We start from the raw sequence: 24,331 nt of genomic DNA, 5'->3' as shown, positions 1-24,331 counted from the left end.
TTAAAAGTCTTTTTCAGCTTTAATGTGTGAAGACTCTAAATATTATCAGTGATAATTCTCCCTAAATAAAGCCATATTATTATTAAAAATGATACTGTCATCTCAAGGAATCTGGAAGTGTAGGCCTCTAAGAGTTTTAAAATTTTCTATGCCTGTGTAATATAGCAGTATAGTCAGAGCTGTATATTTCTGTGACTCAGCTGCATCCACAATAAACTCAGCTATGTTTTACACATATTACTGTCTCTGAAGTGTCCTGCTGGGTGAGTTATATCTGATTAGCCAGTCTTGTTCTAGACCCCACCATATTTCTACTGTGAAAGAGCAAACCARTTGATTGTTAGGCAAGGGAATATGCGAGACAGAGAGGAATGGGATAAAAGAAAGACAGAAGAATGACTCTATAAGTAGAATGCTTTTAAAAACAGTTTTCTCTCCTGCATGTGTATCAAAGGAAAATACTAACGAAGGGCTGTTCTCTAAAGACATTTGAAATTAAAGATTTCTCTATTATATTTTAATGATATGAAGTGAAATTCATCCTCTTCCCCAAGCCACATGCTCTTCCTTAAATTATCACTTTTTGAATGGTATACACGTTTAAAATGATATTATTTAATGAACATATGGGTTATTGTAAGCCAAATCCTTTCTATGAATTTTCTTCCAGCTATGCAAATAGGAAATGACTAACAAAAAGGAGATAACTGTAATTAACAGGTCCAGGCATTTTTTCTGAAGACAGCTGGAGTGAGATTAAAATAATATGGATATATGCAATTTATTTGAAATATAATTGCAAATCCTTATTTTTCACATTGAAAAAACACTTTTTTGGGAAATTCAAAACAAGAAAAGAAAATAACAAGTTAAAAGCATTGATTTCTCAAAAAGAATAATATTCAGAATATATTTGATTTTTTTGAAAAAACAAAATGTATTTTACCTTACAGTGACAAATGATGACAAAATAGTTTACATATACAGCAATTCCATGGTGTAAAAAGTAGGAAAAACAAATTACCTATGTGCATCAAACTTGCAATAGAATAAATCCAACTAAAAATTAAAAAATGAAAAATCATACAGTGTAAGGAATTCAGAGTTGTCCCTCCATTTCATGGAAAATGTAGGCAAACCCATTGTTTGCAAAGAATAAAGTACTTCGTAGAAGTATTACGTTAGTTTTGGTGCACAACATACAGTGGAATATCTTCTCCCTTGCCAGGAAGAGCTGTATTATTGTTTTCACACTATAGAGATGGAAAGAGGTAGAAGGAGCCCAATTTTGCCCCATGTCACAAGCGATATCTGTGGCGTAGAGAGGAATAGATCTTACAAACCCCTGGTGTGGGAAGCAAAGCTGCCTGTAAGTCACACCGGACTTTCCTTATTTTCAGGACACGGGAGAGTCTGTCTGGCCTCACCGTGGCTTTCAGTAATGCAGTGATTTATATTAAAGCCAACCTGTTGCCTCGAGTTGTCTATAGACAGTCAAGAATAGCTAGAAAGGGGGGCATGGAGGTGAGAGATGCCTATTGTCTTTAGTATTTGTTTGCAAATGGAAAAGTCTTGTTAAAGATTCTGTCTGATCATTAGGAGAATGTAAAATTCCTTTTGACATCTTTCTTCTGGCAAATGACTGCTTGTAATACTAGATTTGCCAGAATATGTGACAAGTCATAGAAGCTGTAATTCCTTTCGCTGGCTTTCCTTAGGCTTTCACAATTCTTAGATTCCTGCAGAAACTGCAGAATTCCCCAGCTTCAACAGGACACGCACATGCAAACATAAACACTGAATGGGGTAGCAAGTTCGGTACAGCTTTTCCAATTTTTCTATGCACAGTATCAGGGACATCCTACTCAGCAGGTGGAAGCACCTAATTTCCTGTCACTGGCACCTGTTATTCTGCGTTAACAGTAACTGTGTGTCCTTTACATTTTCTTTGCTGTCAGGGTAGCTGTAAAAGGTTCCAACACCTTCGCACCCATGGTGCCAAGCCACTTCACTGCCACGGACTTGTGCTAGTGCAGCACTTTGTGGAACACCTCTGAGAATCTGATTTACTGATGTATTCCAAATTAAAAATGAATAAATAAAAACAAACCCCTTCCAAAGTGAAGTTAATTTTAAAGGCAGATCATTTCAATGGTCTAGTTTATAGCTTCACAGGTGAACAAATAGTATGCAATATTACTGGAGTTAAAATAAGCAATTGGAGCAGATCAGAAGATCAACTCCAATTCTGATCAAGTAGATCAGAACTTCTTAATACAGCTTTGCTAATGAAGAAAATCATATGAAATTAAACACTTAGATATCTTGGATCCTTGCCAGACCCTTGCCAGAAACCTTTTCTACTCCATGTTATGAATCCTAAAATGGACATGCAGGTGATCTGAGTTTAGGCCTAGAAATTAATAAAACACAAGTCTTTGCACTAAACTCTCGTTATTACAGAAAATTACTTAAAATGTGACCAAGATGGAGTATTGTTTTTTCACAATTACAGCCAGCAGAGCAACACTGCTGACTGAGTCAGAAAAGAATAAACTCCATTTTAAACAATATTGGAATTTTATTTTCTGAGGCTATTTCTGTGGTCTTAAAAATGTCTTCTCCAGCAGAGTAGATCAGGGATATCTTAAGCTTTTTTGAAAGCTCAGTTTCCTTAAGGAAAATAGATCTTTTGTTAGTTAGATACAGAGAAATGGGCTGAAGAATCCTCCATCAATGTGACCTTCAGACACCTTGCTAATAGTTTAATAAATTCCTAAATTAAAATGATTTCTATTTTCTTTTACTCCACATCCTATCGACATCTAAAATGTGGATTGATGTCTTTGACAATAGTGTGGATATTCCATATTTAGTATTAAATCAGGGTAACTGTTGCATTTAGATGAGTGAAGTTTAAATTGTTGCTAACAGCTGTTGTAAGCACATTTATATTTGTATTTCTTCTCGTATATCGTCACTATATTTTCCAATTTAATATTCGTTAAATGCTTCCTTCTTTCACAGAATGCTAAAATATTTTTATGCTATAAATCTGGCTCCCTGGACTGTATATTCTCTTCTTTTTTGTAAATCATGTAAATTGCTTCCTATCATCTACAGAAAATAAACCTTTAATAGAACTTCTATCTTCCTCTTGACTGAATTTTGTTCTAAAGAATCAGTCCTAGTTCTTAAGAGCAGGGACTGAAGACTAATTGTAAACAGGCTTATCTTTATAGACTTAAAATGTTTTTATAGAAAGCAAATGTCTTCTTTTTAATTCTTGATTCTCAAATATAGAAGCATTTATCTCCCATAGCCTTCATCACATAATACAAGTGATTGCAATTAGTAGGTTTATGTTAGATTCTGTAGCTCAAAACTGGTCACTCCAAGAAGTTTCAAATAGTATAGAAATTATATTCATTATTACTCCTGTAAATCCTGTCTATGAAGAGAAACTGTGTTTCTCATTCCATAAAAATAATTCTCACTCATGTTTGGAAAGTGAAATCTGCAATTAACTTCTCTCATTTTTGAAGTGGGAGTTAGGACTATCCTCTCCCCAGATGTCACATTTATTGATGCTGAATTTCATCCACATTTTGTCATCCAGTTATTCAGTACTATAAAGATCTTCTGCAGCCCTTCAGAGCTGTCCCATGTCTTTGCCATCTGGAATAACTTGATATCATAAGAAAATTTTTCCACTCACTAGTAACCACTTCTTCCAAATCACCTATAAATCTGTGGAAGAGCATGAAATTCAGCACAGATTCCTGCAGTTCTCTACTAGTGATCCCCTTCCTCTACGAACCTGACCATTTATTGTTACTCCCATTTCTTATCACTAAAAAATTGTTTATTTTTATGAAAACTATGGCAGTTAAGTGTTTCAAGAACCTTCAGTGAGGGATCTTATTCAACACATTTCAGAAATTTAAGAAAATTGTGTTACCTGACTTTTCCTGTCCACATTCATCTTTATTTCTTCAAGGACCTACAATACATTTACAACACTTTCTATTAATTGCTGTAGTATAGATGTCAGTATTACTGGTCTCCAGTTCCCCAGATCCTTCCTCAAATCCTTTTTAAAACGAGTATCACACTTCACTGATAACAAGGCTGTTTTCATTGAGCAGTTTAGTATCTTGAGGGCAGCACAGGGGAAGGAATACACAGCTAGAGATGGATGGGAGCTCAGTACACTAGCACAGCCACTGAGAAGAAGGTTTCAGGGACTATCTTTGCTGTACCTTTATGCTAATTAATAGCACTCTGGGGGCAAATATTAAGAGTTGAGGTTTTACAGGTGCTGATCAAGGGAAACAGTACAATTAAAAATACAATTAAAGTTAAAAAAAGGCTCTGACTTTGTCTTCAGTGCTCTGCTACCTCATGTTTCTTGCAAATATCAATGATTTAGTGATGGATCTTAGCCTTTTCTGTGTCTTAGGCTTTAGTTTTACTGGACAGACTCTTTGGTGACAGAACTGCCTGAAGGTTTTGCTTCCTTGTGCCCTATTCCTCCTTCCCATCACCTTACTGCACATCATCACTGCAGTTGTGCTTGTACAGCTGTATTGTACATTGGATCAGGAGCTTAACTGACTTAAAAAACAGGAACATGAAATTGTTATTTTGGTTTTTGCTTGCTCTAGATAGAAACTATTTTTTAACAGAGCCCTAGTTACTGTTTTATAAAATTAGCACAATATTTTTTAGTATATCAGTCAGGAAGTTAAGTGTTATGCATTTGGAAAGTTTTGGATGAAATGGTGTTTAAGATAAGCATATATCAGTTTAATCAATTATGTTTTGAGGATACTTCATATTGTGCCTCTGTGAATCTAAGAAAAGAAGCTCTTGAGCTTTAAACTCAACAAGATCAAGTAGGCCACAACAATAGCAGTATCTTTAGTCTGAGGACTTATTGCCCTGCAGGAGATCTGCTCTAAGTATGTTGTTCTGCTTTAGGCAGAGCATCTTCTAAACAAGTGCATTTACAAACGAGGAGAAAGAATTGAATGCTAACTAAACTGGTTTTACTTTTTGGTTTTGAGACCTAAATAGAAAATGGAAACTGACAGTGCATTTCTAAACACAGATCCACAGATCTCTTTGGAAAATGGATTAAAAATAATGAAAGGTTAGCTCAGATTAACCAGGATTAAATTATCAAATAATTTTAATTGAACTACGAATATCTAAACTTTAGTGTTTAGGTAAAAGATGGAAATTTGCAGAATACAATTTGATTCTGTTAAGTCTATACTTTCAATCTGGGAAAGAAATTTCTGAAGTGATCTTTTTAGTGAAAATACATTGTTTTATGGAAAAGATCCACTGTATACTGGCAGAATTTTGGTCATGTTTCCTCACTTACAAAATTTATGAATTCCAAAGATGAGAACTGTGGTTTCTATTACAGATGACATCTGAAACTGGGATAGGATTCTCCAAACTGCCAGATGAAAACAAAACATCAACTAATTTTGCTTCTAGGTCTTTTTCTTTGAGATGATAGAAGCATTACTCAAGGAAAAGATCTGAACTTTTAAAAACAGCCATTTCTATTGCTTCATATATAAGCTTCTTCTGTCTAAACTGATAAATAAACAAGCAGCACATACCTGGAGGAAAGTCTCTGCTGCTAAAATTAACAAAAGAAAATTCTGAATTTGCTTACGTTGTCAATGCAATTTAATGAAACAGTTTTTCACTGCAGCTGTCAATGAATTGGTGGTATATATCAGCTCATTGCTAACAAGTTTTGATACACAACACTGTGAAATACCTTCCAAAAAATGCACAGTATTTCAAATAAACTTTCAAATTTCATAATTGTTACTGTGCTTTTGAATGGAAGAAACACTGAGCTTACTCAGAGGCTGAGCTTTTACATCAGATATTTATCCTATAACATTTTTTCAAATTGTCTTTTATTATGGTGAACTTCAGGAAACATATGTTTGAAAACGAACATTAGCAGGAGAATTTAAAATGTGTATGAAGTACATGCCTCATTATATTCTTGCATTGACCAATTTATTCAGGTCAGAGCATCTCCTGGAAAAGTGTGTGCAGGCTCATCACAGGTAAAATTGTTGAGCTGATAACGTTGAAGGAGAAAACATTGGAACCACCAAGCAACAGAGTCAATTTATTATTTTTTTCAAAAGTTGCTACATAACAGAATTCTACAATTCATAGCATGCTGAGCAAAAGGGAAATATATAGAATTAAGGGAGGAAAAGCCCCTAACACCCATTAGCAAATGGAGAGGTATCTGTGAAAGGCAAACAGTTCATTCGTTCTGCTCTAGTTGTCAGTATCTGCATCTTAACAGTAGAATTCTAGGTCAAGAGGCAATAGCGAGTGTGCTTTCAAATTAGGATAATTTTGATTTTTTACATGTTTTATTCTTTAGAGATATATAGTTGCCCTATATTAAGGATTTTAGAAAGGGCTGCTTGACTCCTGTATAAGGAAACTAGTACTTTCATACTTCTGTTGCTTTAGTAACCTCCAGATATCACTGACACTTTTCAGACCTTTGAAATGCACTTATTACATACACAGCATTAAAATTTTCTTTCTTTGATTCATGTGGGAGAATGGTCCGCAGCAATGGTAGTACACAGAAAATAGTTACCAGATTTTTAAAAAATAAACATATGTTTGAAATTGATATATCTTTGGGGCAGGAATTGTCTCTAATTAAATGTTTATACAGTGCCTAATATAGTCAAGCCAGGAGCTGGTTGACTGTTATGCATGCCACAGTCCAAATATTTAATAACAACAACAGTTCTGCAGTTACTTTTGATATTTACAAGTGTTTTCCAAACACATGCTGCAAATTTTTACAATTCGAAGGGCTTCAGGCTCAAGTTCTGCAGTCTATTTGGTTCTACCGTATCCATTACTGGCAGTCAATCTCTTGATCCAAATTCTGTCTTTTGTCATGTGTGTCAAACTGAGGAGAGGATATGGCTGTATTGTTGGGGCCGGGATAGATATCCAAGTGATTTGTCTAGTATGCAGAAGAAATAAGTGTCAATGTTACCATTCAGAGTTCCAATAAGTACCATTATAGCACAGTTCGGGTGTAAGGAAACATTCATTTACCCTTACTTGTGTGATAGCTTCTGTGATGAGCTGTTTTGGGGAAACTTTATTCTGGATCCAGAATATGTTCAATATTCAATTTGCTGCAATAATTGAGGCTACTGAGACATAATTCACACACTTGACTTATATTAAGGGATTCATCCTTACCTGGACAATCACGGCTTCCACTTAAACCAGAGTTGTCTTTGCAGAAAACAGAATTCTGAAAACAGAAGACTGTCTGAAAACCTTTGGGAGCCAACTGCAGATAAAGACTTCCTTCTGTGGGTTGTTGGACAGCCCATTCCCACTTACATGTCATTCTTTGCATGCCAAAAAATAAAGGCCCTCATCCTATAGGCCAGCTTCTACAGTCAGGAAGAACCCTTCTGGAAGTAGGTACAGTTCATGTGTTGGGTAGAGATTTAGAGGTTGTGATACCTGCTAGGAGTTAAGCTTTACAATAATTATTCTGCTGAAAATTGCAAGGGTTAGTGGTAATTTCCCTCATAGTTCAGTTAGCAATTATTTCAGTCTAGTCGTGGATAAGCCTATATGTTCTAACTTCAGAGTAATTTTACACTTAAAGGCACCTCTTTGACTTGGAGTTACCCCATGATGCGCTAGAGCCTCTTTATACCTGAGACTTTCTAACTCTGTTGTGTAGCAGGACTAGTGTTAGTATGCTGTTAGTAAGCATGCAAAGAGGCATGAAAAGAGACATTACGTATTAGTTGATTTTCAAGAATTGTCTCCACAACCAATCCGCCTTTCCCTTCAGAGGAATCTCGCTGTGATTTTTAATAGTGTGCAGGCATGAGAAAAGGAGCGGCAGCGATGAAGCACAGTGCCCTTGCTTGACAAGGTGGAATAACTGACATTGCTGTCATATGAGAATGCTACCACATTCCCTGTGGAACAGCATATATTATATATACTGACAAAACTTAGTACTGGAAATACTGAATCCCATTACTTAAATAAAAAGAGACAATTCTTGAGGAAGTTATTAGCAAGTAACCTCTCTTTAAATTTAGGTGTATTCTTGACTATAATTTTTTCCAAATGCTAATACTTAGATTATGTTCAGTCAMATTTTTAAGTATTTCAGTGCTTCTAACATCTGTAGTATTGAATTTGAGTTTATCTTTTATAGTTTTTGTTTTCATAGTGCAATGATGTTAAGGTCTGTGTAAGTGGGTAGAGMACTGAGGAATTAGAGCAATATATAATAGCACACCAAATATGACAACTGTCCCCAGCTGCATAGTTCAGAGGAGACCTTATAACTAGAGAGATTTTGGAAAAAAAAAAACACAAAACCTTTCAAGCATGATTCATTTTTAATTACAAAAGAGAATGCAAAGTACTTGCTTTTATTAAAACTAAGAAGGAACAGAAACAAAAGGTACTCATGAAATGTCTTAGTGTCATAGGATTAGAAGCATGACACTGAAAGCTAAGAGAAAAATCTAAGTAGGCAAGACAAAATCTTTTTTTTTCTAGAATGTCTTTTAAAAAAAGCCTACAAGTTTTTTTTCTTTSCTATAAACATTTGCTTCATTGTACTGATTCTCAGAATAGCAAGAATTGTTAGCTGAATGAATAAAATAATTGCAAAATAAGTGGGAACAAACATACAAATAGGCTAATTGTTKCACTAGAATGTGTCTGTTGTCAACCTTTGCAGGTTGTCTTGCAGTTGTATGGTTCCATTGGCTCCAAATGGTACTTACTGAACTTATTTATTTATTTATTTGGACCAGGCCAGTATTACACAGGCAGCATGAGGGAATAATGAGCTGCATTCTTTGGGTTACTGAAGAGTCAGCACAAATTGTGGGAACAAATAACAATCAGACAAGGCAGTGTTTTATAACATCAGGACTGCAATCCATCTTTGGGATCTTTCAAAGCTGGGCTAATAAAGGCCCACTTACAATCCCCAGTAGCATACAGTTTAATTAAATTTGTCCATTAGAGGACTCCTCCCCCTCCCTTTACATTTTAGAAATTAATTCTACTTTCTGCCTGTCGTTCTTTCTACATCACAGATGCACTGAGCCTTCGTAACCGACAGGTCATCTGCATTACGCTGAAAGTCCTCCAGCACCTGGTGGTATCAGCTGACATGGTGGGGGAGGCCTTGGTGCCCTATTATCGGCAAATCCTCCCAGTCCTAAACATCTTTAAGAATATGAATGGTGAGTTATGCTAACAGACACTGTGTCTTTCAACCCCTAAGGTAAAAAGGGGCTTGAGGCAGGGTTAATTAACAATGTAGTTAAGATTTATTACTGTATATAAACTCAAATCCATTTGGAGCTCTAAATAATGTAACCCCCCTCTTGATATTCCCTAAGGATGCACTAAAATTAACAATTTCATTTATTACTCCTTGCACGCACAGCTTATTTAACACAGTAGAGAAGCACTGAAGCAGTTCTGTAATCTTCCAATAATTAAATTGTAAAGTTTTGTAACAGTCTTTTGAATACATTAATAAATTGCAAAGGTTTTTTCCTCTCTCCCAGCATGTTGGTAATAGGTCCAGTCTTTGGTTCTGTTCTGTGCTCACTCACTAGCTAAAATCACTGTTACCCGCTACTGCTTGTTGGTTTAGGAAAGAATAAAAATAAGAGTAGGAATCAAGTTAGTTAATTTGATGGACGAGAGAACTCCTCCTTATAGAAGACTTTTAAGTTACGTAGTGTCTAGAAAAACAGTGGAGTTTGATGTTATTACTGTCTACTTAGCAGGTTGGATTTTATTTARAACTAGTTTGTATCCACACTGGAGTATATTATTTTCTTTGTAGTGCAAAACTCTACTGCCAGTTCCAGTCTTTAATAACTATAGTACTGTGAGTGTCATATACTGTGATTATATTTAGACCACAGTCACAGGGTGAAATCAACATGATGTATCTTGCTTTCTTCAAACTACTATTTATTATCTTATTTCTGTAGTAAATCTGTTGCTATACTATCTGTTCAATTACGTCCCAAGTTACGGACTTTAACATTTATGTTATTCACATGTAGCTATATGAGTTAAAAGAAATTAATTACTCATGATCTTGCAGATGAAGTMCTGGCAGGTTTTCCGTGAAATTCATGGCATTTCAATAGTTACCTACAGRATTACTTCCTATCATACTTTTCTGTTTGTGTTACTACACAGTCTGTTGTCTTATGCTCACCCTTTTAATACTTCTGATTGAAAAACACCTCTCCAAAGAGTGACTTGGAGAATTAAATGAGATTTAGATTTTAGGCTCCTTTAAATACATGCATGTACGTGACTTTTAATTAGTCAGAAACTTCAGTAACAAATGGAATACTACAAATACAAGGTGTTTCAGATGACAACTGTGGCTTTCTAAAAGTCATGGCTTGAAAGAATAGGAATAAAATATATAGATTGAGCTCACTGAATTTCAGCAGGGCTCCTTGTGAATTAGAAGATTCCTCTTAATAGATCCAATTTCAGTGTCTGGCACAAAATACAGACTGTAGAAAGAAGGGTTTTCATTGATTAATGAACGTACAATGCACATTTTTCCAAATTTCAGCCTGAAGTAGGCCATAAATCCTCTTGACTAAGCTGAGCTGCAGTGGTTTCAGATGAATAATAGGGAAAGCTCATGTATACTAAGTACATAACGTAATAAGGTATTAAGCATGTCCAAAATATGTCCTGAGTTTAGATCAAATTGATATCAAACTGAAACATATTTTCAACATTTTTGTGTGACATCTGTGCTATTTGAATTTGTGCCTAGTATCATAGTACACTAAACCTTCATGTCTGACATTCAAGAACTAAAAGATGAGACTCATCCATCAATAGACATAAAGAAAGAGAATAACTGTTTCATATCTTACTTTGCTAAAAATCAATAATCAGTAGTGACAGTCCAAACATTTAAGCTTGTGGCTTCTAACTTCAGTTATCAAATCTTCTTATATTGTATATTAAATTTTAAAAACTGCAAGTAGGCCTAGTGATTTAGTGTATAATTTTTGTTTTCAAATACAGATTTGTAGAAGTCACCACAGTATAAAAGACATTGAATTAGAGCTATATACAAAGCTAAGCTATTTAGGACAACACAGAGGTAAAAATAATTTGAAAAATTCTAATTTAAAGAAATAGTTCAAAATTAAAATCTTTGATTAAAACATTACTGTTTTAGGAGTTAAGGTTTTGAATGTTCACTGTTATCAGCAATGAAAGGGGTAGTAGTAGAAAGGCCTGCCATTTGAGACTGTTCAACTTAGCGTTTGCATTCTGATGAYAGTGGAATATTCTTCCTCTGCTTCCTCTGAAAAGCTTTTATTTCTTTCCTCCTTCACTAGTGTTTGKGAGAAAATGTATGGTTCTTTCTCTCTGCTTTCCATCTCTCATGTGCTTAATAGGCAATTGAGGTCCTGGTCTTTGCTCCCAGTTCTTCTGAAGATTTAAAGATTGATTCAGGCTGTATTTTCCACTGCTTGTTCTGGAAGGTAGGGAGAGGGACTCTTAYGCTCTTCTTCCTTCTTTTCTGTGTAGCTTGAGAAAAAAGAAACTGTGGTGTATCTTGCAGGAGTGGCATGCTTTGAGATCTGTTAAGTGTGACATTGGAAGTTTGTCCAGAATTAAGGTAGCTGCCTTTTAGCAAATGCCATCTCACTAGATCAACCATAAGTATCTGCTGGAAGCAACTTTTTCTCAAATTCAGCATCTGTGACTATTACCCTCACATTACCCTTACAATAGACAGGCTTCAAAGGAAGGGAAYGTTACAAAAATGTATTAGTAACACCTTAAGGTCAGCATCAACTGAAGGTAACTGGTGACCAGTTCAGAACAAACCAAATGATGAAGTTCTTCATGCGGAGTGACATCAGGCTTTGGAACCCCTAATCCCAAGTTGTATCAATACCAAAACTCTACATAGGTTCGGAGGAGGCTGAATAAGGTCATAAAAAAGAATCTATTGGTTGTTACTAAAGCACATAAACCACCTGTGGCTTGTGGCATTTCTAAATTTCAAAATACTGGAACCTAAGAAAGTATTCATGTGAAATATCATAAATGCTTATCCTACATTCACATTGTCTAGTCATCTGCTTTTGGCTGCTGTCAGAGACACAGTTCTGGACTAGATGGGGATTTGCCATTATCCAAGACATGTATCCTTATGTTCTTCTCACATTGGTCCCTAGTAGACTTGCAGAAAATACTCAAATCCCATTGAGTTCCTATATGTTCTGGAACACAGGTTCCTCAGAAATTTTATTTACATTAAATGCCTCTATTTGGCTGAATCATGATTTCCCCCGCAATATCAGACAGGTATATAAATAAAACAGTAAAAAACGTGCACTGATGAGATCTTAGGATATCAGGAACAGGCATTTAATAAAACAAATATAAAATACAGTCAGCTTCAGCTTGGCATGTGCTTCTCTCTCGAGTTGTTCTCCAGCCAAAGGAATGGGTAAGTCACCATTCAGAGTAACACTCTTGACTCCCAAGTGTTACCTTAACTCGGAGTATAAAGACCATTTGAGAAGCTGTCAGTCCAGGACACTTAATTCTAAGCAATTCTTTCTAACATCCCATCTGTTTCACAGTTTCGCAGCCAGCAACAGTGAAACAAACATTGTTTGTCAGAGCCATCAGGGGATGTTGTGGAGCAAAAGTGGAAGCAGTCTTGATGTCTCTCCCTGTAGGCAGCCACTTGGTGTAGGTGACTGTGGTTCCCTCTGCAGATTTTACTTAATTAGCCTGGGAGAATGTGAACTACCTACTCCTTTTTTTTTTTTTTTTTTTTTTCCTGGTATCAGATGCCTTTAAAGATGATTTCTCTTTGCTCCTATTCAGCCTGCTGGAAAACTGCTTCTTAAACAGTCTTAAATGTTGCTTTGTAGAGAGCTCTTAATGCATTCATTTTTAATTATATACAAAATACTGAATATAAACATAAGCACTGAATTTATGGTGGGTTACCTCATAATGCTTATATTACCTTTCTGCTTCCCTTTTCTGTTGTGCTTTTGGAGATTTCCACTTTTTCTACTTTCATCTATTGTCCTCCACATTACTCTGCCATTATTTTGCATATATAGTCCTGTTTGTAAATTAGCCATTTCTAATATGAATGTCTTTTGCTTTATAATGATGTCCCCCAAACATGTTTTTCTCTGGAAATAAGTGTGTTTATAATGATTATGTTGTCTTGAAGATTGTATAATACCAGCAAAAATGTTAAAGGACTATTAGCCTTTTTGGAATAGAAGATAATATAGGTATTTCATTTTAAATTTTTAGCACCTGTACTTAAAATCTTAAATATTTTTGTCAACTCTTCATAAAGTGTCTGTTGACTTGTGTAATGTCTCCTTGTGAAGTACATTTCTCTATTAATTTTGTAGTTTCATATATCAAAGAAATAATTTCAGTTCTGTTTTCTGGATTCTCTGTAATTTTGTAGCAGTTGGTGAAAGCACACAGTATAATGGAAATTGCCATTGGCCAAGAAATTAAGGTATGCCAAATATATTTTATAGTTAGAGTTTGTGAGCTGCAAAACAGACATAGTTTAGATGTGAGAGTGCCAGGCGTATATTCTGTAATTTGAATCTCTGGAATTGTAGTTATGGAGGAGAAGATATGTAAGTTGAATGTGGAAGAATTCTGTCATTTTGTATCTGTTCATATTTCTTATATATAGGTGACCTTACTATTAGGCTTTTGGGGGAACTTAAAAAGAGGAGAATAGGATGAAAAATGAATCTAAAATTTGTAATTATGGAAAACATCTAAAACATATGCTCACAGAGTTGAGTCATAAAATATGTTTTTTCTCCCTGTTTGTCAGCTAAAAATAAGTCAATACAACTTAAATTACAAATCCCAGTGGGAAAGATCCAGGCTTCTTAAGTTAGGTACCTAGTCTGTCTGTAAAGCTAAAGGAGAGATTTTAATGCATTTTTTGAAGGCTCTAATTAGTGAGCAAGGAGATTCCAGCCCCCCAAAAACGTTTGATATATATGAATTTGTGTCCTCTCTGTAGCTTAAGCCCCTGACTCACATCAGATGTATCTGTCCATGTGGGCTCCTGAGTGCTCTGCTGAAGAGCACTGAAACCTAAAAGAGCAAGGTTCAGTTGGTGGTGATGCTACGACCTCTACTCAGTAATCTTCTGTCTCAAGTGTTTGTGTGGAAAGTGAGAGATCTGTAACTGGCTACAGTGTGCGCTGAAAAAGGATTGAAGCTTGAAACAGTTGGCCAGAGTCATAAGGCCAGCTGGAGAACGAGAAGAAGGCACATGACTTTATCACAGTGATTAGGGAATACTCCTGGGATGTAGGAGCTGTTGATCTAATCTCTGCAGACTGAGGAGGGACTAGCAATCTCTCAGTAAGCTCTCTAACAAATGGACTTTTATGAAAATATGCTACTCTATGTTACAAGGAACAAAAGAGTCATGATAATGATTACCAAGTGTATTATGAATCCAGTAAGGTCCCTTTATTTTTCACTTAAATTTGTAATAAGTTAARTGTAGTCTTATGAAACTCATTTCAGTCTTGAGAAGAGGAAAGTAAAAATATTTATACAATCAAATGGAAATAATTCTTCTTTGTGCAACATAAAATCTTTTGTCATTTTGGGTGTCTCATTTTCAAAGCTGGCTTTTATAAATCTGTGAGGTATCTGAGGAAAATGCAATTTAAGAACAAATAGAATGAATTTATTCTTTTGCGACAGCAGACAGAAAATAAAAATAAAAAGGACAAAAGGGATTCTTCAAAGCTTTGAAGATACTGTTACTGTACATGTATGCCAGAATACAGCTGGAAACAAAGAACTGTTTATTAATAAGATTAGACAGTTGTAGAACAGCAGATTTCTGTGTTTAATTTACCTGTCTGGTAAATGAAAGTTTCATTAATCTAATTTAGCAACTATTGTATGCAGTCGAGTTCAAGCAGTCTTAACAACTGTGCTACTTCAATTCATAGACAAAAAAAATTTCATGTCATCAATTTATATTATTCAATAATGATCAGTAATAGCTTTTAAAAAAATATTGCAGATAAAATCCTGTAGGACGGATAAAAAGATATTATTAGCATTGACAAGCCTCCGACAGAAAACTTTGGGGGGGACACTACACTGTGGTGGGATATCTTCCATCCCTCCAGCATGGCAGTCTCAGCTATGACCTGCTTCAGTCACTGTTAGGCAGACAGTGATGACAGGGCATACCGGAGCCCACGTTTGTTTGGCTGCAACACAAATGCTCTGACACACCAGCAACTTAAAGCTAACATAAAGTTCTGCCAGCCTYCACCTATCTGGTCAGTCCTTCAAAATAAAATTGTAGAGATATGACTGAGAATATCTGATGCGGCTGAACTGTAACATGCAGTGAAGTGTGAAACCACAAAACAGAGTAATTCTGCATGCTTTAAAGTGCCTGAACTTCACTTAGGAAAAAAATATTCTCCTATCTGAGAGGTATTTCACAGGCTTTGGAGTGCTATAGTTAACAAAATACAATAGTGCTCTGTATACTTGAAAGGAAGAGGTAGCGTTTTGAGAAGTGTTTAATTACAGAGGCAAGAGACTGTGCCTACAGGTAACAATTTCCATGTATGCGGGATGGAAGGATTTCAGAAGTGCTTGTCTATTCCAGCGGCAGTGATGCTCCTCRGGGTGGCTCATGCTTATTACTAAGAAGCAGCAATTGTCCTTTAATGTGATTGAATACACTCTAAAGAAAATCTCTTGTCCAGACCGTTTCAACTGTCTGCTCCTTCCACGGAGAAATCCAAAGGTWCTTACACAAAGTACGTCAATATATTCTAAAATCATTTACAGTTTGCCACCTGTGGGTGTTCAGAAATCATTTTTCAGGTTCCAGAAAAAGCATGGCTTTAACACCAAATTTTATAAATTAATCTATTTGAGGTTCTCTTCATTTCTCTCCATTTCTCCTCTGAATTTTGAGCTTTTAGATTATTCTCAGATGACTTTTTTTTCTGATTTCTGCTGCTACTAAGAAGATTAGGTGCTTTTATCTTTTTTTAAAGCAGAAAATTGGGATTCCCCCAAATTAGTTGATCTGTAGTGGAGGTTTGGATAAAACCACCAAATATTGTTGACAAAAATAGTCATGTTTGTATATTAGACTTAGGAGAGCAGTCATATAAACTGTATACTAAATCCACGTTTTCAGATTGTTGATATGGTCTGTTGTGACACTTATTCTTCATAATCCTATAAGTATTTAAGTATTTTCAAGCCCTTTCCGTGGCTTCAAGGGTTTTTTTTTTTTTTTTGAATTTCATTTTTTATAATTATGATTTCTGAAATTTAAAAGCAAAGATTCTGAAATGGCTTCAAGGACAACACTTCAAGGAAATAAGACTATCATGATAACACAGTTAACAAACTGAGTGTTTGTTTGAAATAATAAGTTCTGATATATTTTCAGTTTTCTAATATATCCTTAGTTCAAGAGGATTCAGATCCTAAGTTCTGATTTGTGAATATCTACTGAAAAATACTGTAATGGAACATCACACTGCACCAAGCTTACAGTTTGTCCAAAAGAGAGTCCCTTGTGCTAGTATATCATCTCTGTAAGTAGATAATAATAAATACATTAAACTCAAAAAATAATTACTGTACTGGTGAGAAGCAAAAMGTTTTACTGTCATTCTGAAGTGTAATTATTGATATTATTTTACAGCCTTCCCATGAATTATAGTTCTAAGAATGTTTATTTGACAATTATCCTTGAATGTTTTTTAAAATTTCAATATATTTTTCTCCTGTAAGATTAGCTGATGATCTTTTAAATGCTGTTTTTCAAAGGTGCCGTGTTTTTTATCAAAAAGCTCATCTTGAAAGCAAATCTCTCCCAAAATAATGTTTCATACAGTAATTGACTGGGGAGTAGGAGGAAAGTAATCTTCAAAAGTTACCAGCTGTCTTCTCATTTATTTTGTTGCACATTGGCCAATCCCTGCATCTTTCAGTCATGATTCCTACACATCGAGTTACAGAAAATCCAGTGGAATTCTGAATTACTAAAGACTGGAAGTTACCAAGACCCACCTGTTTCAGGGCATTTGTTGTTTTAGTATTTTATAACACAAAGCGTGTAGTTTTAAGCTGATGGTATAGTAAACTTTTTGTGTATAATCAAAATCCTGTCAGATACTTTATAACACATTCAGAGAATTATAACACTTAGATCATAATTGCTGGATAATTTCTAATTACTTTCTAATTTCTTAGYTGAAAATACAGCATCAGTCTGTGTAAAATAAAACTGACTCAGCAGTGATTAAATTGGTGTTATTAACACTTAGCACTTACTTTTAATGTGTTAATAGCCTAATTAATTCAGCATCTTGAATGCTTGATAAAAGAAAAACGAAAGGCTCACCAAATCAAAAGACATATATTGCATCCATTATTTTCTCTTTACTGCTTTTAATTACTTGAGTATGTGGACYCAAGCAAAGGAGGGTTGTCTATTGGATGAAACACAGAGGTGAGAGGACTTCTGAATTCGTGGGGAAAGTCACAGATAAATCAGATGGTGGAAAGGTCCTATCCTTCCTGTGCTTCAGTGTATATAACTGCAAAATAGGTATAACTGCAAGGGCTGGTAGGCCTCAATCAACAATTTATCTTTTACAAAGTTCCAGGAATGTGCATGTTTGAGTGAAATAGTGTTTTCACAAAGTTAAGAGGTCGTATCATGCTTTGCTGAAATACTTTTGAGAGATTTGTATTCCAATGAGAAATAATCGCCTTTGGAAAATCCACTTTTGAGGAAGATTTGAACATCCAGAACAAAACTTAGGCAGATGTACACTGGTATCTGCAGGTCTGCCTTTTCTGCATGCTTATACCTGCCTTAGTGCAAACAGGTGAGATGCTCTCAAAATAAGGTAAGGAAGTGCCTAAGTTACCCAAGAAGCCCATCTTGTAGGCATGCTTTGAGCAAATCTAATACATACAGAGCAGGCACAGTCGTCTTCATTCATCTTGTCTGCAGCTTTTTTTCCTGCTTTTTTTCCGGAATGAAATGCATGTGAGCACAGGAACTAGAACCCACAGTTCCTTGCTGCTGTTTGACTGCCTGACTGCCATGTACAAGCTCTCACTTCATCTGTACTTTCTTTCTCTGGGGTGTTTCTAAATTCTTTGCTGTACCTGACCCAGCTACAGTGTGAGGATGGTGCAGCCTAACATGGATTTGTCAAGGCGACTACCTGCAGAAGCAGTTAGCTCAGCACATGATGCCCCAGCTTGCTGGGGTTACAGCTCCGTAGGCTCGCAGCCCCCAGAGCTGTCCCTGTCAGATCAGAATTGCCTTTACCTTTGTGCAGTCCTGATTCAAGCCCCCAAAGGTTTAGAAGAACAGCATCGCCGACCTACCTCTTGCACTTTTCAGTTGGTGTGCTTTAGGCAGCTGTCTGTGGACATCCTCCTCACTCTTCTGAGGCTTYTGATTCAGTTTGTAAAGAGTAGACACACCTATATGTGGTCTCTAGATGTAAGGCTTTCTCTAGATCTGTCCTTTACAAGCAAGATAGATTCCTATCTATCTATAAAAACTGGAAGCCTGCTACCCTTCCAATTAAGAGCTATTCCTTTCTTCTTGGTGATTTATTTCTGTATTTTTTACACAGTAGGAYTGCATATAGAGGGGTTGAGAGATTATTTCTTTAGTTGAACTAGCACTATGCACTTCATTTAGAATTGCTCTCAGAATACAGATTAAATAAYAGAAAATATTTTATTTCTGTATAACTTCACTTCTCATATATGTTTACAAACAAATGTGTTGAAGGTTGAGGAGACATATGGTTTCAACTTGTCACACTTATTAAGGTAACATATTTTTTATTTTAAATATGCGTCTAAAATATGTGTTCATGTAATGATTCTAACTGGGTTATGTTTATTTATTGCAGATATTTTTAATTTTTGTGCTCAATTAGGATTCTGTTCTGCAGAGACTATTTCTGTGAAAATCAGTGCGAAGTTGCCAAAATCATAGAAATTGGCTCTGCACCTGGCTTTCAGTAATCAAAAAGTAGGGAACGGGAAGAGAGATGCTTTGGAGGAAGAGGAAACTCCTTGTCTGGGCAATAGTTTTCCTTGTGGTGTGTCTCCCTCACCCTCAAGGAAACAGATTAAAGGCCTGTGTAATGGAATGATACAGGTAGGAATATAAGTGATTGTGGTTGCACTACAATTAAACCACCAAAATACACAGATACTTAAAATGTTTTTTATTGTTCAGTTATTATTCTATTAGATCATTTCAAAAAAACTTCAAAAAAACATATAACATCCCCATTTCTTTTTACTGAATTGTATTTTTCACTGTTGTGTTCGTATTATACATCTTACTGACACACATTTCCATACTTATTTTTTCCTCTGTAAGTGTATCTAACTTTCTTTTTATTATTTAACCACCTGCCTTTACTGTAATTTAACAACCAAGTGTTTATGAAATAGTTCCGCTATTTTATATTTGTCCGAAATACTTATCAGAACATATTCAGGAAATACCATATTAAAAATTTTTTATACTGAAATGTTTATTTCAAGTTTAGCTTTGAAGCAATTAACTCCTTTTTTAACATACAAGTTCATGGATRATATATCAAGTCTATTTTAAGGATTAGAATGATTTATATATAAAATTTCTTTGTCAATTTTGTGATTGCATATTTTATTGTCTCTTTTAATACATACTGCAGCCAGTTTGAATGATGACTATGATGTTGTTGCCCAGAGCATTCTTAAAAACATTAAAATCTTGTATATGCATAGTCTCTAACACAGAATGGTAATAATGATAATAAATCAAGAAATAATTTATCTTGAAGTAGTCAGAAATTTTATCATTACCTTATCATTTACTTTTTATTGTAAGATTTCAGTAGAACTGTTTATCTCAACTGATTTTGAGAGTGACTTGACATCACTACTAAACCTGAAAGATGATGAATATTCTTAATCCAATAATACTATTGACTTAATTTCTGCTCATGTACTGTATCATATTTTTGTGAGATTTTATTTGAACATGAAAGTGTCTAATATTTACAAGGATATCTGCAAGTGAACAAAGAGAATTCAGTTGGACCATTCACAGTAATTCTCATAAACTCCAGTGGATGCTATATTCCATACTTTGTCCTTCTACCTAGGGAAAAAAAAAAAAGTTTTAGGTAAAAAAAGTATAACTTAATATGATGATAAGGATTACTTCAAAGATGTAGAAAAACAGACTGGCTTTAAAAACAAGTCTTAATTATTAAGCTTGTTTGGATAATTTATCAAACATAAAATTGTTCTAGGGATTAGACAAGAGAAAGGAGAAGGAAACTAGGGATAGAGATTAGGTAGGAAAGCGTTCCCTGCTTATGCTGTTTGGTGGCCCTGTAACAATATACAAGCCCTATAATGCAGGATGACATAATATTAAAACCAGGCTAAACAGACTTTGATTCCATCTACAAACTACTTAAAAAACAGTATCAACTAACAGTGTGGCATCATGTCAAGGCACACTTATAAAGAGATTTAATACTCTAACAGTGCCTCTTCCCAAATAGAAGGAATTTGGGAAGATGTTAAGTAGCAGTAGCTACACAGTATTAGTTGGATGCTATAAAAAAAAATCCCTAAAAACAAAAAACCCAAATAACACTATTTCAATTAAGAATCGTACTATTGCCCCAAATTCATTATTKAGAACTCTTGAAAGAAAACTCATCTTTTTTTTTAAAGGACTATGAGTCTGTCTTTTTATGTCAATCTGTTGTTGATGCACGAGCAAAATAACAAAAACCCATGGTTTCTGAAGGAAGCGTTTCAATGAATTATTAAGAGTAAAGCTTGCAAAAACAGAGATCTAAGCAAGACAAATACAATATATACAGCATGAAGTGTATGCTTGTTATGTTCTTATTTTGCTTTTTTCTTACTTTATTCTTGAGTTGCTGTCTGAAGTAGATCAGTCTTTCAAATTGCACAAGTAGTCATAATTGCAGCTAAATTTGTTCCATCTGAAAGATCTTTCAGATTACAACACTTACTGTTCATAATTATGACATTTTATAACAGCTATTCTGCGGTGGATGCTAAATTAACTTGGTTAGAGGATATGCTTAAAATAACAAAGAACAAAGAAAAATCTTGTATGTGTATCCTTTTCTTGTACCRAGAAAGAGTGACTTAGCATATTTATTAACAGAAAATATATTATATGTAATCTTCTATGTTTTCATGGATTATATATGTGTGGGTGTGCGCACATACGTATGTGTAATATACACACACAAACAGAAATACTTAGAGTGTCTTTATATTTTAAAGTTCCTTTTTTCCACCTATTAYTAGTCTGTTCCAGTACTTACTGCTGGTGTTTTCATCTAGACCATCCAAGTCAAATGTCCCATCAGACTGAAGCAGATAACACATACGGGTTTCCCCAGCCGATGGAACACATGACAGTGATAGGGCTACCAGTCACCACTGACTGCCTTTGAATCTCCAGTGAAGCAATCAGATGGATGAATTATAAGGGCTGCCTTTGGCCAATATGTGGAGCAAAGCTCATCAAATGGCACAGTACCTCTTGTGCCACTGCAAAATGCCTTTTCCGCACCACCACCATCTTCTGATTGCTTTTACATGGATGTTTCTTGCTTCAGCTTCCTACTTGGCACGTTCTATTTAACATAAAAATGTAGCAGTAGAGTTGCAAAAGTGTTTTAAAAGACACAGGAAAAAATTAACTACGTTTGAAATAAAGTCTAATCATTCATACAATTTTTTATATACACACACACACACACACACATATATATATATATATATATATATAAAATTTTACTAATTTAGCATATTAATCAGACACAAATGCCAGAGCGCAGAAGTGAGACTGGAATATGTATTACAATTCCTATCATCTAAATTTAAACCATTGACATATTTAAGTATATACATAAGAGCTTTTTAATTGCTTTTCTGAATCAAGGCTAGGTTTCTCAGCAGCTTGTAGGCTCAACCTGCTCAGGAGAATTTAGATGCAGCTTAGATTAGCAGCAGCTCCTTACAAATAGATTACTCTGCAATTTTTGCATGAAGGACATCTATCTGTTGCAGTTTTTCTGTTGTCTTTAATTATTTCTCTATACATACTGGAGAGGGTCTATAAATCCTGCAACAAGAAATAACAACTACTAATATTGACAACTAGTTACCTAGAAATTGTTAATTAAAAATGGTTAACTAAATATGTTCCTATAAAAAAAACAATGCCATGCTTCAGCTACTTGCACTGTTTTATGAATTAAATACTTGCTCTTACGTGACATAAGAAAAGGCTTATATCCATATATATCCATGTTCTTATCTAATAACGTTTATTAACCTAATGATTGAAAAATAGGGGAAATTGTGGGATTAGCAGAACTGAATAATTGCATACAGCCAGCAGGTAAAACTCTGATCCATGTTCTGATAATATCTTATATGTCAATTCGTTAAACAGCCCTCTGTCTCTTTGGTACATATGATGTACCTTTGCCTATATGCACACATAACATTACTGGAAAAAATCGCTTTTATAGCCTATCATTTGACCAACAATCTATTTTTTTGAATCTCTCCATTATCTCCCATTTGAAGCATATCAAATATGTTGCTTATCTTTACTTTCAGAGCACTTAACAGCCTGTATGTTATATTATTCTTTACATTAGTTATCCATTATATGAACAGCTACTGTATTATCTGTCATTCGTTGTTCCTGTATGAACTGCAAGTCTACCCTTTTGAATTTTGTTCTTATAGCACCTTCATTTTCTTCCCTCCATATTTCAGTTTCCTATAAACATCCACAAAATCAACTCATTTTATTTTTCAAATTCTCTTTTCCATAATACCTAAATTGGACATTCGGTAGAATCCTGATGTTCTGAGGCAATCACCTACAGTGCCAACAGTTACTGTATAACTGTTTTCTTTTACTATCAGCAGTCTTTGTGTATTGATATGTTATTTCTTTTTGTATACTTAATGTTCAAGTCCTCTTAGGTAGAAGCAGATATATTTATTATGTATTTGCATAGTGCCATTAATGGCGAGCCCATGATCCTTGGTACCTGACTAGGATTCTTCATCATTACAGTGATACAACTACATACTAATGATGTCACTTTGAACTGAACTAGGAATTGTGATTTGAGATAAATACAAGTGTAGTTTTGCCTTATATAATATCCTATATATTTCTATTATGAATATATTAATGTATGTAGATAGTGCAAACAGTTATAATCAGTGAACTACATGATTTACTTCCAGTGCACAGAAATTCTCCTTGTTAGTCATAAGGAAATTATATATTCAGAATATGTATGTAATTAACAGATCAGAACAAATAAACTTTATCTTAACACCAACACAAGTTCTAACTGGTACCCAGGAATGCAAGTAGAACCAGAAAATGGAAATTTATGTTTAAGGAATTTTCTCCTTCAGGAAACTTCACTTGTGCTTTTGAGACCTCTGTTTACCAAACCTCTTTTCTCATCTAACATTTTTTGCAAAATTTCATTTATTCCCTCATTCTTCTTTACTTTATGTTGACCTTAAAGACTTGATTTTTCTGTTTTCATTTTCTGAGCCAGCTCTGTGAATAAAAAATATTTTCAGCTGGACTATTTTACTATTATTGTCATTGTGTATGTGTAAGAAAGAAGATTCCTTCAGCAAATGTCTCTATGAAAAKAGGTTAAATATATCTTTTAAATTAGCTTCTTCTTGACCAAAGTGAATGTGGGTGCAGTTACAGAAAAGAGAAGTAATTTTTTAAAGATCTATATTGAGTGCTACATAGTATTACACTATGTATTTAGTAAAGCTAACCTTCCCACTACAGTAGGTATTGCAAGAAAGTGGTAAAATCTTTTAGGGGAACTGAAGAAAAAAAAATTACCTAACTTCTTCATTGCAGAGGAAAGTTCCTGAAATTACTGTATTTGAGAGAAATTTCTGTAGTTTCTGCTAAGGATAGTTCTCCTACTGTAGTACTGATGTCATGATTTGTCCCTCTTGTTATCAGTTTGTTACTCAGAAATTTCCAGCTCTTTCTTGTGCTTTTTCT

The 24,331-nt window shown here is 34.8% G+C and overlaps 1 protein-coding gene across 2 annotated transcripts in view; it reads left to right on the top strand.

Annotated features, from left to right (window-relative positions):
* Positions 1-24,331, top strand: part of PACRG (parkin coregulated) — a 264,619-nt gene that overhangs the window by 153,150 nt on the left and 87,138 nt on the right. Inside the window, exon 5 of one of the 2 annotated variants that reach the window (XM_085300781.1) lies at positions 9,174-9,323. The exons of the other annotated variant lie outside the window; for it this stretch is intronic. Coding sequence (XP_085156907.1) covers positions 9,174-9,323 — 150 coding nt within the window. The remainder of the gene's footprint in view (positions 1-9,173; positions 9,324-24,331) is intronic. 2 annotated transcript variants of the gene reach the window in all.

The sequence above is a fragment of the Rhea americana genome, unplaced genomic scaffold (genome assembly GCF_003343005.1).
Source record: "Rhea americana isolate MKP2758 unplaced genomic scaffold, rheAme1 scaffold_169, whole genome shotgun sequence".
NCBI classification, from domain to species: domain Eukaryota; kingdom Metazoa; phylum Chordata; class Aves; order Rheiformes; family Rheidae; genus Rhea; species Rhea americana.
The sequence above is the reverse complement of the archived record's forward strand: the minus strand, read 5'-3'. Positions and strand labels throughout refer to the sequence as shown.